Source organism: Idiotropiscis lumnitzeri, chromosome 12, assembly GCF_059441095.1.
Source record: "Idiotropiscis lumnitzeri isolate Australia: NSW breed Sydney's pygmy pipehorse chromosome 12, RoL_Ilum_1.0, whole genome shotgun sequence".
Taxonomy (NCBI): domain Eukaryota; kingdom Metazoa; phylum Chordata; class Actinopteri; order Syngnathiformes; family Syngnathidae; genus Idiotropiscis; species Idiotropiscis lumnitzeri.
The window spans coordinates 4141383-4155850 of record NC_142402.1 but is presented as its reverse complement, the minus strand read 5'-3'; the positions used below and the strand labels follow the sequence as shown (position 1 = coordinate 4155850).

Below are 14468 nucleotides of genomic sequence, written 5' to 3'. Positions count from 1 at the left end.
AAGCAAGCAATCTGTCCACAAGTTCGGAGGAAAACCAGGTCAACACATTGATATATTGCATGGGAGACGAAGCGGGTGATGTCTTGAGAGGATTAAAGCTAACTGAGACAAAGCAGAAGGTGTACAATAAAGTGAGAGATGGCTTTCACAACTTCTTCATAGTCAAGAAAAACATTGTCTATTAGCGTGCATGTTTCAATATGCGCAAACAAGAGCCAAATGAGACTGTGGACGCCTTTGTCACTGCACTACATGCGTTAGCGGAGCATTGCAATTATGGTGCGCTCCATGACGAGCTCATAAGAGACAGAATAGTAGTGGGCTTGGCCGACACGAGGCTGTCTGAACGCATGCAAATGGAAAAGGACTTGGACTTGGAGAAAGCTATCAACATGGCTAGGCAGTCTGAAGAGATTAAAAAGCAACAAACTGCTCTGAGAAGTGATGCTAACATGATGCAAACGAATGTGAGCTCTGTGGATAGAGTTGTTAAAAATAAGCAGAAAAAAATGTTTGAGTACAAAAGCAAAGCGGTGAATTCACATCAACAAGTTAAAGTCAAAAGCTATGGCACACCGAACACACGATGCTACAAATGTGGTGGATCTCCTCACCCAAAGTATGAATGTCCTGCCAATGATGCCAAATGCCATTCATGTGGGGAAAAAAGGCCACTATCACGTATTCGGAACGTCCATTGCATCGAGGAGGAAGAGGAGCAAAGTTTTTTCCTTGGCTCAATCTCAACAGATGACCAGGCATGGACAGCGGAGAAAAATGTGAGGGACACAAAAATCATGTTCAAGCTTGACACTGGAGCGGATGTTACTGCCGTATCGCAGTCAGACTTGAAAAATATATTTTCAGGATCCACAATGCCTGTTCTTCAGCAGCCGGAGAAGCCATTGCTCGGTCCTGGGAGGGATCCACTCAAGGTTGCTGGACTCCTGGAACTGCAACTCAACTACAGAACAAAACAGACGGTGGAAAAGGTCTACGTTGTCAGAAATCTTGGCATGCCACTGTTAGGCCTTCCTGCCATCATAGCCCTGGGTCTTCTTGTACGTGTTGATGTTGTTTCGATGGACACTTTAAAAGCAACCTACCCCAAGCTGTGCAGTGGATTAGGTGAAGTACAGCAAGCATACCACATAAAACTCAAGCCAAAAGCTGTGCCATACTCATTGAAAACCCCTAGGCGGATTCCAATACCTTTGATGGGGAAAGTAAAGGAGGAACTACAAAGGATGGAAGAGCTCGGCGTCATCACTCGAGTGGAGGAACCTACGAGTATGTGTGCCGGGAAAGGTTTGTCTTGCCATCAGTCGAACAGAGTCTTCGGAGGTTAGCAGGAGCCAAAGTGTTCAGCAAACTGGATGCAAACATGGGCTTCTGGCAAATTCCTTTGTCAGCTGAATCAGCCAGACTAACGACTTTCATAACACCCTTCGGGCGATTCCACTTCAATCGCCTTCCTTTCGGCATCAACTCTGCGCCGGAGCATTTTCAGCGCATCATGTTGGAAGTCATCGAGGGAGTTGAAGGTGTAGTCTGTCACATGGACGATGTGCTAGTATGGGGACGTAACCAAGAGGAGCATGATGCCCGACTTCATGCCACCTTGCAAAGGCTTCAAAAAGCAGGCATAACTCTTAATGTCGAAAAATGTGACCTGTCGCGGAGCACAATGACTTTCCTTGGTCACATCATTACAGACACTGGCTTAAGTCCCGACCCAAAGAAAACAGGGTCCGTCATGAAGATGAAGGAGCCGACAAATGTGACGGAGCTCAGGAGTTTTCTGGGAATGGTGAACCAGTTGGGCAAGTTCATCCCCAATAACAAGTAGCCCAAAGTTTCCGCAGAGTAACGGGGAGGCTGAACGTGCGGTACAGACTGTAAAGAGCTTACTGAAAAAAGCTGCGGATCTATATTTAGCTCTTCTTGCTTATAGAGCTACTCCTCTACAGAATGGATACAGCCCTGCCGAACTACTCATGGGTCGTCGCCTGAGGACAACACTACCTTCCTTTCCTTCGCAGTTGGACCCGTCACTGCCGGACAGCGTCGTGCTCGCACAAAAGGAAATGGAGAAGAGGATATCGGACATGTCTTACTACAACAGACGTCACAGAGTAAAACCCTTGTGTAAGGTGTCATCAGGAGAGCGAGTGTGGGTGACAGATGCAAGAACACCAGGCACTGTTATCCAGAGTCACACAACACCAAGATCCTATACTGTGGACTTATCACCGGGGACAGTGAGACGCAATCGCAGACATTTGATCCCATTACATTCACATTCACCTTTGGGTGATGAGTATAAAGAAAAGCAGAATGAGGCAAGTGTATCTGCGGAGCAGGTAAAACAATCACCCATTGTACCTCCTGTATTTCCTGTTAATACTGAAGTTGATCAGGAAGAGTCGTTATCAAACCAGTAAGGCTAAATCTATGAAGCGTAGCTAGACATGCGACATACTTCTCATTCACGTTAGTTTTTTTTCTTAAAATAAAAAGGGGGAGATGTGGTATATTGTATTGTTTGGGACTGACGGTGCTGTGCATGAGACAGGTTCATCTGGGCTGCAGCTGATCCTTGATTACGGCATGCAGCTGATCCTGATTACGGGGATGGTATATATTGGGGAGGCACTGTTGCTTTAGGTGGATGTGTAAGCAGAGCCAAATAAAGCCACCGACAAGCCTGCAGTTGTTCCCCCGTCTACTTTGTTCCATTGAAGAACACGACATTCTGTACCAGGTTAACATGGATTAATCCATCCAGCCAACCATCCATTATCTGTACCGCTTGTCCTCACAATGGTTCCCCAGCGATCTTCGGGCAGTCGGTGGGGGACACACCCTGAACTGGTTGCAAGACAATCGCAGGGCCCTCATAGACAAACAACCATCTGCGCTCACACTCATACCTAGGGGCAATTTAGAGTGTCCAATCAACCTACCATGCATGTTTTTGGAATGTGGGAGGAAACCAGAGTACCCGAAGGAAACACACTTAGGAACAGGGAGAACATGCAAACTCCACACAGGAAGGCCGCAGCCGGAATCAAACCCACAACCTCTGCACTGTTAATCCATCGTGCTGACCAGTCGGCCACCGGGCTTCCCCCATATAGATTAACTCTGAGATTAATCTAAGAAAAATTAACTCAGTTAAATAGTTTAACTCGGTTAACTCAAGTTCATTTACTTCAAAAAATAATTTGCATACAATTAGCTGTACATTTCATTTCAGAACAAAACACTCTGTTCAGTTTACCACTGGGCCTTGCAAAGCAACACTGCTGGAGTGTGGTGCTGAATATGTTTTGTCTGTTTCTAAGTAAAATGCCAGTAAAAATGACTCCATTTCGATCTGATATTCATGAAAAAAACAATAGCTGAAAAATGTAAATCACTTGACGGTACTAATAATATATATATATATATATATATATATATATATATATATATATATATATATATATATATATATATATCTGTGTGTGTGTGTTATTTATATTTATACTTGATTTATATAATTTTCAAATACTATATTTTAAAACCTTCTTTTGAACACCACAAGTGAATCACACCTTCTCAATTCATTGTCATAATTATTCTATAAATTAACACCTTTAACGGAGAGAATTGCTTTATGTTTTTATCTTTAATCTTTAAAGTCAATTGTGCCCCTTAAATTGTAACAACCTTCTTTGATTTTCAAACAGCTTCTGAATACTGTTGCAGATTTGGGTGTTGTATGCTTTGTATATTATTAGTGCCGTTTTAAATTCGACTAAGTTGTGAAATTTAAGAGTGTTGAATTTTATAAATAATGGACTGGTTGGTTCTCGATAACTTGAATGGTTGATAATTCGTATAACTCTTTTTTTTAGTTGATAGAAAGGCTGAGTATTTCTTGTATATGTACTTCCCCATGTCTCCAGGCAATCGTTCAGGTATGGTAATAATAATGAGCATTATAACGTGGATAATGATTCCTTTCTTGGAAGGTCCTTGGTGTTCAAAATTATGCCTATCGGTTTAGATATTTTACTTTTAACACTTTTAACAATTTATCATCATAGCTCTTGTTTTTTTCTGCCTGTACATCGCTTACCTTTTTACAATTCAATCATTCTTGGAATTTTATTTCCTCAAAAAAATTGCCCATTTGTAATAAAATGCTTAATTATAGTGCCAAATTCAAGAGTAGGACTGTAGGATTTTTACTCCAGCATGGTGCTAAAATCTGCTTAAGTTGCACCCAGAGTGCTTTTTTTTCATAATCAAATCATCTGTTTGAAAGTATATTCAACTGTTTTAATGACCATAGTTTTAGATATATTCCCAGTTTAAACATAAATATTCCGATATGCCTTTATCACTATTCGTGGCAGAGCTCCGTCCCTATTCCCAGTGAATAGTAGGAATATTGTACAGACCTTTTGGCCCTTGGCCAAGTATCCAGCAAATAGCCTCTGAAGGATTTAGTCACATTGTGCAACATTTCTTTGCAATATCTTGGCCATTGCTTTTTTTTAATAGGTTATTCTTGGTGTGACACACTTAAGCTTTTTGCACTCTTACATGTGCATTTCATATTCTGCGTAGAATCTTTATGGGCTTTCGAAGTGAACTACATGCTCACTAATTAATAATTAATACATTTAAAGCAATTCATGTTTCGTGGAGCATTGCAATGCGGTCTCTTAGAAAAGCTACAGTACAGTAAATTTGAGCCCTTAAAGCATAATCAGATATTGGAAAAGTGTAACCATATCACATTTTAATGTTTGTCAACGTACCGGTGATTGAAAACCTTTATTAAACCGAGGCAAATATTCTACATTACAAAAAAAAATCTCTTGACACACCAGCGTACACAAATTGTGGATACAAAAGTTAATATTTTACGAGAATAAATAATTTTTGGACTGAATACTGGCTGCACGGTGGGGGACTTTCACGATGACCTCACTGTTCAGAGGTGCAGGGTTTAATTCCTTCTTGTGTGGAGTTTGCATGTTCTTCCCGATATCTATGTGGGTTTCCTCCCACATTCCAAAAACATGCATGGTAGGTTGATCGGACACCCTGAATTGCCCTTAATAATCGACATGTTTAATAATTTGATATGGGAGCTAAGGGGAAGGACTGGATAAGTATTGGACTTCTTCCTACTCCCTTTGAACATGTAAACCAAGTTGATCTACTGATGATTTGCTTTCTCCTTCTTTCTTCCAACTTTAATTAATTAGGTGTTGAATAATGTGATTTATAATAATAATGATATATATATATTGCCAAAATGATTTGACATTATGTGATTAATTGAAATGATCGTGAACTCTTGTCATTCAAACCTAACCAATTTTAGCTATTTAATTACACAATGTGAACTGGGGAGAATTCTGAAGCAGAAAGACAACCCAATCGGATTAGAAAGATACCATCTTGACATTTTTTATTATTACAAATTCTAATAGCCTGAATATATTTTTGGTACTCTTGAATATTAACTTTTCCACCACATACAATTTATCAAATTGCACTTTGTTTGCCTCAACTAGGCAGATTTGGACATGCCGGGGCTTCTTGACACTCCTCTTGACTCTCCTGACATGGACTTAGAAGTCATGTCATCTGGTGTCCTGTCTCGTCAATACTCCCGCGATGCTGCCACCTCAACCGTCAGCATCCAGGGCTCAGGGAACCACTACCACGCCTGTGCCTCTGATGAGTATGAGGATGTGGGCTTTGATCCATCCATTCTTCCCCCTCCAGACCCTTGGATAGATAGTGTCAGTGATGAGCTACCTGATGTCAGCTTCAACAGCTCAGCGATTTTAGATGTAAGTAGGAAATCATATTGATATTCATACTTTGTATTTGAATTGATGCCCAAGATTTTAGAAGCAAAGAGTAAAAGTATCAAGATTATAAAAAAATATTGTCAGGTATACTAGCCGATATAGTCAAATCAATTTTATTCAGACACAATGGACATTATCGCAAGGAAGTTTGCAATTGAAAAAGGTCCAGAATCGGCCTCTTCATACATGAAGGTAAACTAGTTAAACTCCCCACAAGGAAGCACTATGACAACAGAGGCAAGGAAAAAAAGAACTTAAGCACAATCAAGATTGAGTTTGAACCCTGTTGTCATTAGTCATGACAGTCTGCCTTGACTGGTTGCAAGAAAAGAAAGCCGTAGACGAGACAGGTTAATAACAGACATGGATGAGTGGAACGGTGCTCATCGTGATAGGTGTAACCAATGTTTCTGGAAACATTTGTGATGAATTTACTCGCATTGTTATTGTCCACCGCACTGGAAGCATGACTACCTACTTCGGGGGAGATTAAAAGAGAGGTTAGTGGCATACATGGACTTGAAGAGAGAGTGCTCAGTGCATGGTAGAGCTCCTGGCATCGTAATGAAGAGTTGACCCAGGACATGCCGGAGTAAGCCCTGACTATAAACATCACTTTGTGATTAATAAAACTGGTTCACAGTGGTTTTAATGGAATAGGACGATAATATACAGTAGAGATACCTTGTGGCACTCGCAATGTATTGCATGTGTGGCAGGTGGTGCAGAGGACAGTGTGTCAGCGAGATGGCCGATGGTTCCTAAAGCTGCTGCAGGCTGAGACTGACCGCATGGAGGGCTGGTGTCGACAAATGGAGATGGACCAACAGCGTAATGACCTTCCTGAGGATGGTATGTCTCTGATGTCGTACTGTGTCATCCTCGCCTGCATTTTTAATGCGGCAGATAATTAGAGGAATAACATTCAGAAATTGAATTATGCAAAAATGAAAGGAAATTTTAACATTGTTCCACCATTCGGTTTTGATCATAATTAATAGTAGGACATGGTACCAGATACCGGATTCAAACTCAAAGAAGAAAATGACACATGGCGGCGTTTGTCACGATGAAGTATAGTCTAAAGGCGCGTGGACTCTAGCAAAGGCAAGGCAAGGCAGGGCAGGAGTGCAGAGGTGATCACCAAAGGTGAGCAGCAGACTGGTAACTGTGAACTAAATACCAACAGACTGAGGAGAAGATGAGGTACACCTCGACAAGATGCGATTGGATGGAATGAGCCATCAGACTGCCCCAGAAAAAAGCAGAAACTGACAGACATGTCGGGCAAACAGGAAAGCCATGAAATGGGGACACAGGAAAACACCAGATAACCCAAACTCAAAATTGGATCACACAATCCATAAAAGGAACGGAAACATTTGTTTAAAATTTCAAAAAACAAGAAAGTACGAGATAGAGCCCAGATGTCCCAAAAACAAGAAACTTTCCAAAACAAGGTGGGTCCAAGGGGTATTCAAGACTGGTATTGGACCAGAGTACAGGACTAGTCATTTGGAGGAATGGTCAGAATAACCGGAACATCTGTTGGGTGTCTGAAACGCCAGACGAGAGGTGCTTCACCGTGCTGTTCAGCTACACTCCCAGGATGCCCTGCCCCACAAAACTGCCAAAGCCCTTCAAGGGGGGCAGCTAGTATGCCAAGTGCAACGCTGCTGCCAGGGCTGAAAGCAGCCTGTTCCTCAGTGGAACACACATTTTGCGCCATCCATGTCCTCGGGTTTGAGAAAACATGGATTATTTTTTTTTTTTTATTATCGGATCTGGCTTTTACCGTAATTGGTGTTTTCTTGTCTATGTTTTGTGCATTCCAATTATGCTTATCATGTCTGTCTTTCAACCTGATCTTATCGGTTTTTGCTACTTCTATGTCAGCCAATCATCTCTCACTCTCAAATCGTGATTTCATCCAGTTTACCTTGTGGTCCCTTTAGTCTGTTTCTATTTTTTTTATTTTGTTTCAGTTGTCTGTGACGATCAACCCTGCACTCCTTTGTTGGGCTTCTTTTTCTCTTTCAGTGAGCCAAGCCCAAAAACATAAGCACAAAAGATAGAAGTCTTTGACATTTCTTGTTTCCCCTTATGTTTTGATTAAAATCTGACTCTACTGGTGTGGGATGCGTATTTATTCATCATGGAAACCATCTGCCCACATGACTTCAATTGCACTCCACCCGGCGAGTCCTGCCACACTCCAGAATGACTGTTATTCAGTTTTTGAAGATTCAAATCAATTGGCTCCGAATGAAAGCCTCTCTGCACTAAATTTAGTGATGTGGTGTTGCAGCAAACAGTCTCATGCAAACACGAGAGAGGGCTTCCCTTCGAGCCATTGGAACAGATGTACACATAAAGCACGGGTCCACCGAGAGTTGTTTGGTGTCTTTCCATGGATGTTTTTGCAGGTGTTATGCTTTTAAGTCGAGATACGATTACATATGAGTCTTACTGATAACTGTCGTCGAGCCTTTAGGGTGTTTTTGGTACAATTGGAAATGTGCTGTGTGACATTCCTTACTTCATCCATTCTGTGACATTTAAGTAGAGAACATTTATAAGCATGCATGTGCAATTTCTAAAGGGAAGTGCAACCTCATGCTTTAATGGTGCTTTATAACAAAACGGGTAGCTCATTTGGTACAGATGAGATTAATTTTTCCAGACTAAACATACATTGATTACATCATCTGTGGGGAAAATTAAAAAATATTGCACAATGTTCTATTATTTCTTGAGGATAATTGCTCTTGCCCGGCTTTCAGAAAAATACTTTCACTTCTTTCAGCGCGTCTCTGCATTGACACACAATGTCTAATGGAAATATTTTCTTTCTTCAAGGCACAATTACATTTCACTTATTTGTACTTCACAAGAGCATTTGAATTAGATGCAATATTTTATACCATAGTAGGTATTGTCTATTTCATACTGTACAGTATTTTCCAATTGCCATTCATTCTGCGTTTTTGGGTATGTACTTGTGTTTCTGTGGTTGGAGTTCTGGGAAAGATGAGGAGTGCCATCGGAAGCGCTCAGCTGTTGATGTCCCAAAAGTTTCAGCAATTCAGGGAACTGTGTGAGGAGAACTTGGTGAGTGATCATTTGTATTCACATCCCTAAATTCCTAGTGTACAAATTCAAAAAAAAAAAAAAGCAAATGAAAACTGCATTAAGTGACAATGAAAGCAGGATGGTCTTCAGCATATAACGCTGTACCCTGAAATTCTTCAGAAAGACTATATACAAATGAAACTGTCCATGTCCTATATTGTCCACCCATCCCTTTTTTCTACAGCACTTAGCCTTATTAAGGTCTTCCTAGCTTTAGTCTTTGGTCTCTCTCCTTCGCCACCGTTCTTAGAACCCCCACGCCCACCCTCGTCCTGCAGCCTCGGACCTGGCTGGTTTTTGGGACATGCTACAGTTGTCCATTGAGAACATCAGCCTCAAGTTTGATGAGCTTCACCAACTTAGAGCCAACAACTGGAGACCCCTAGACCCTCCTGAGCGAAAGGTACACAAACACACCCACAACTGGCAAGATATGTGACTTACTGTGTAGTGAAATAATAATAGATGTGGAATACAGAAACGGAACACTTACTAAAATCAATGAGACCCAATACAACATCCACCAAAATGCTGCTTTTACAAAGATAACCAGAAATCAAAGTTCATACTATGCAGTAAATGACCTCACTGCCACCACAGACCTCATAGAGCATGTCGTTCAACACAATTAATACTACAAGCATTTGAATCTTCACTGTAGGCAAATTGGTCTTTTCCTCATATGCTAGTTGTATAACTAGTATAACTAGTTGTCTTTACTTTGCAACCTGAAACTCTGAGGAAGGATTCCAGTATCTGACTTCAGTCTTGCAGCAGGTCTTTCTGCAGTTATTTGTGGGTCTCATGAATCGGATGGCAGCATTCAAATTCACCTTTGGCTCTTGCTGTGCCCTTTCTGAAATGCCCTAAGATGCCACATGATGGCCCTACTTTCCCTGTCTCAAGGAAAAACAGTGATTTGTCAATATCTTGGCATCTCTAGGCAATTCATGACATGTTTCACGGGAGTGAATAATAGTAGAGTCCCCAATCCTACTAAGCTTCTGCTTTAGCTCATGAGCAGCTTCCGCCTGCTTACTAACCAGGTGGACCATGTGGAGTTATAGAGACGATATCACCCAATCAAGCAAGCACTCGGGAATTCAAATGGCCCTTCTCGCTGACGAAGGTGGGTGGACAGGCAGCTGAAAATGTAGACAACCATGCTCAAGGATGATTTAACAGGCTTCACCAGCCCCGAAGCCGTCAACCTCGGATGCTCGAGAAGAAAATGACTGACCATAGTGCTAGATCATCTCGCTTGGATGACTTCTTAGTGCCATTTCAACAATAACAACACATCAATAATGTATGTATTATATTATAAATCCTTTTAAGGGGGAGTGTAAGTTATTTGTGTTTAATTGCAGTTTGCAGCAGGGCTTGGTTCTTATGCCCTGCAAATAGTGGGCGATTACTGTTCAGTGGGAAACAAACGTCAACATCATTCATGGCATGGAAAATCTCTGGTGGCATTCTAAGAAGGAAATTGTCACAGGCGAAATGGAGACCATTGTATTTAATTCAATGTCAATATAATCGAAGCAAAAAATGTGCGTCACAAACTGTTTTATTCTTTACATTCTGTTGAATTGTGTCATAATAGTTTATTTGTATTTTTATTAAAAAAGAAAGATGTTTTAGTTAAGAGTGTTTAGAGTAACAAGCATGGTCACGGAACGAATTAACTCAAGGCACCGATGCAGTTTAAATTTAAATATAACTTTTCTCGAGGTCTAATGAAGCTTGGGCAACAACCAGAATGATACAAACAACAGGTTGTTCTATCTACTGAGTACTATTTTTCTTGAGTGAAGAGTTTGAATATTAGTTGTGTTGAACTATTTATGATTTTAATTGAATGAATTATTATAAACATACTTAATTAACGCGATCATCTTCACATGAACATACTATCGACATGCTATCGTCTCACTAACCATGCAAACTGTCATCACCCACAATGATAACTGGTCTGCAAGCTGTTTGTTATCATTTCATGTGTTATTAGTGAGGCTTTCTGCTAATCTCTGAGGTATGCTGAATTTTCTGTTATCAAATATGCGTGTAAATATGTAATTCCTTTTCTAAGCAACATATGCTACGGGTACAAAACGCTGCGCATAATATTCATTGCGACACTGTTTAAATGTGAAGTCAACACCAAGATTTTCTTTACAATAGGTTTTATGCGCCCCAGTTGCTCTAATAGCAACCAATCAGAGCTCATCTATTTTTTTTTAAGCTGAGCCATGATTGGTCATTAGCTGAGCCCTAAGCAACTGTGTTGTTGTTTTTGTTGCACAGAAAGTGGTAAAATGGCCGCCCACTGAGATGGTTCAAAATGGGTGGATTTTGCTGCTTAACTCATATTCCACAAATGCAATCTAAATCCCAATGCCGTGTTACGACTAGTGGGGCCATAGAACATCATTGTAAAGACAATGTTGGGATTGACATACCCTTTAAGTAAAATGTGACTGATCTGGATCATTTCAGCATTTCATAGCATTTCCATAACTACCAGCTAGGCTAAGCTAAAAAAAAATATTCCCTCCTTGAGATCAAAATTTAACAAGCATTGTCTACAAAATAGTTGGAGCTAATTTTTGACAGTAACGACTATAACTGCCATTGACAGCTATACTACATGTGCATGTTAGTTATATAGACATTTTGTTAGTTCTCTGTGGGAGCCCAAGTTAAAGCATTCAGGTTTAGTCTCTTTTTAACATTGCAGTGCTTATGATTTTTTTTTTATCCTTTGCTCTTCCTCAGCAGTATCTGATGCAGCTTTTCATCATGCTCACTTTTGACTCGAATGGCTTCCTCATTTGCTCTCATGGCCTTTTTTTTGTTTCTTGTGCTTCTTTGTGTTGACAGTGAAGGCGCTTGCAAACAGCCACGCATCAATCACCACAAGAAACACCACAAGGCCTTAACCTCTCTGGGCCTCCCTTGATCCATCATGTCTGTCCATCCATCCATCTCACCACAATTCTCTCTGCCCTTGCTTCCTTTCTTCTGACACCCACCGCTGCCTCGCAATGTGTGGCTTTCTGTATGCGCGTTTTGGCAGTTAGTCTCAAGGTCAATCGATACAGAAGTCTTTTAGTCACTTGCATTTTACAGTCAAGGACTCGCAATATTACAATATTTGAAAAGAAACAACCGTTGAATGAGAAGCTTAATCACGTCAGTATTACATTCTAATTTACTTTTGAGGAATGCTTCTATTTTCGTCTAGTTTCGAGTAGGCGGAAAAGAAAAGCGGCAATGATAACTGAAAACTGAACATATTTTAATTAGTGTTTTTGTATTTTATTATTTGTGTATTTTGAACCAACATGAAATTTAAAAAAACACTGCAGTAAATATGAATAGCAAAGGGTGTCATGCGACAAGCAGTTTGCATGGGGTAATTGAAAGTAGTAACATGAGTGGCTTGTGGCTTCTTTCATAAAAGATGTCATAATGCACTCTGCAGTCGGGGTTCACAAAATGTTTACGCTTATCCCTACAAGTCCCACCTTCATGACCAACATTAAAATGAAGTAGCATAGCAGGCGTAAATATCACTCAAAAACAATACAAATAAAAATGTATAGTTTATATTATTGCATGTTAGGAACATTATTCAATGCGCTTACATATAGGACAGTACAACAGTACTTAATTATGGTTTCAATATAATGGGTCGCTCATAAGTTAATTGTACCTAAAAAAAACTTTCTAAACACTTAATATTACACTTAAAATTAAATGCACGTGTTTTGTTCTAAGGAATGAAATACAATGAAACTGTACCTGGGCTGTCATTATTTTGCGTGCCACGAGAGGGAGCCTGGGACTGTACCATAATGAGATGCAGGGGTGTCAAATTCATTTTAGCTCAGGGGTCACATGGGGGAAACTATTATCAAGTGGGCTGGCCCAGTAAAATCATGATCTACAACAAAAAACAAAAAAACATCAAATAAAATACATATTTTGTGTAGAATACATAATAAAAAACTAACTAAATATAAATCAATAAATTAATACAGTGAAACAAATATCCAGTGGCAGGAAAGTCCCAATCAAAATATGTGGTTTTACAACTGATTTTCGATGAATACAGTGAAGTTTGTCATCTTGTTCTTTAGTGAACGTTTAATGCAACTGTGATGATTCAGTCTTAACACTGGGTGGCACACACGTAATGATGTACAGGAAGTGTCTTTGACAGGAAAAAAAAGAAAACTCACAAAGAAGATGATGTCACATCGAATGCTCAAGCCCTGTGTGCTAAGATGTTAAAAAGTAAATAAAAGAAATTCACGACAAGACTGTACCGAATGTCTGGTGCAGGCGCAGGTTGGGACCCCCTCCCATTGTAAATATCTTTGCCGCGGTCGAAGGCTTTTTTTTTTTACCTGCACTGAGTGATGTAGCTCAATGCTGATGCAAACTCTGGTGTAGTTATTCACGTTCTGTCACAAATTGAAGAACGCTTCATCTGCCATAATAAGTTGCAGCCTAGCTCACAGACACAAGTGCCAGCCATCAAAAGCAATGCATGCGCATTGAAAAAAATTGTTTCGATGACATTCACAAACATGGAAAGTGGCAACACTTTGCCTGTGCGAGCTTTTACATCACCGTAGGCACGGTTATGTCATAACTACCTAATTTCCATGGTTCCCAGAATGTATTGTCGCATTGGCGCAATGCATTTAATTAATGACGTTATAAGGACGTTAACTAGTTATGTGTTTGTGGTACCAGTAGCTGGATTTGTCATATTTAACACATTTATGTTTGATTTATGTAGCACTATCGTTTTTTCCCAAAATGAAATCATGACTTAAGGTTGTGTGTTAAATAGTGACATCTAGGCCAATTGTTGTTTCAATGTGCAACTTGAAACCTTGAAAATATCAAGAAAAATGCTTTGAATAAAAAGTTTGCAGATTGATCCTTTAATAGTGGCCATTTAGTGAATTTGGGCAGCGGTATATTTACTGAAATTTATGTTGAGCAAATCTTATCAGGGGCCAGATTAAACGCCGTTGCAGGACTCATCCAGCCCACATGCCGTATGTTTGACACTCCTGCTCTACAGGCTTCAAACAGTTGACAGTTAATTTTACAATGGCTGACTTTACATAGGTATGGCAAAAAACATGTTTAGTAGCATTAATTATACTTTTTACATTTAAAAGTATCACGTAATATTTCCTATGAAATGAAAACCAGTTGTGTGGTAAAAAAGACATAGACATTGATATTGGGATTGTTTCTTTCTTTGTTAAAAAAAAAAAAACTGTGCGTCTGAAACATGTCCAGTCCGGTAGCTTGAAGGAAATAAAACATAACATAACAATAAATAAATAAACAAGTTCATCAAACTTTTTTGGTTACAGGTTAGCAAATATACTTCCAAAATCTCTGCCCTCATTTCAAAATATAATA

The 14468-nt window shown here is 39.9% G+C and overlaps 1 protein-coding gene across 4 annotated transcripts in view; it reads left to right on the top strand.

The window, feature by feature from the left end:
- The window catches only part of dlgap1a (discs, large (Drosophila) homolog-associated protein 1a), a 94863-nt gene that overhangs the window by 74996 nt on the left and 5399 nt on the right, over positions 1-14468 (top strand). For 3 of the 4 annotated variants that reach the window (XM_088310590.1, XM_088310589.1, XM_088310588.1), the window contains exons 11-14: positions 5580-5861; positions 6602-6734; positions 8902-8993; positions 9265-9417. In XM_088310590.1, coding sequence (XP_088166716.1) covers positions 5580-5861; positions 6602-6734; positions 8902-8993; positions 9265-9417 — 660 coding nt within the window. Of the gene's footprint in view, positions 1-5579; positions 5862-6601; positions 6735-8901; positions 8994-9264; positions 9418-11897; positions 13217-14468 lie in introns of those variants that run through there. The other variant, XM_088310591.1, reaches the window with a different exon arrangement.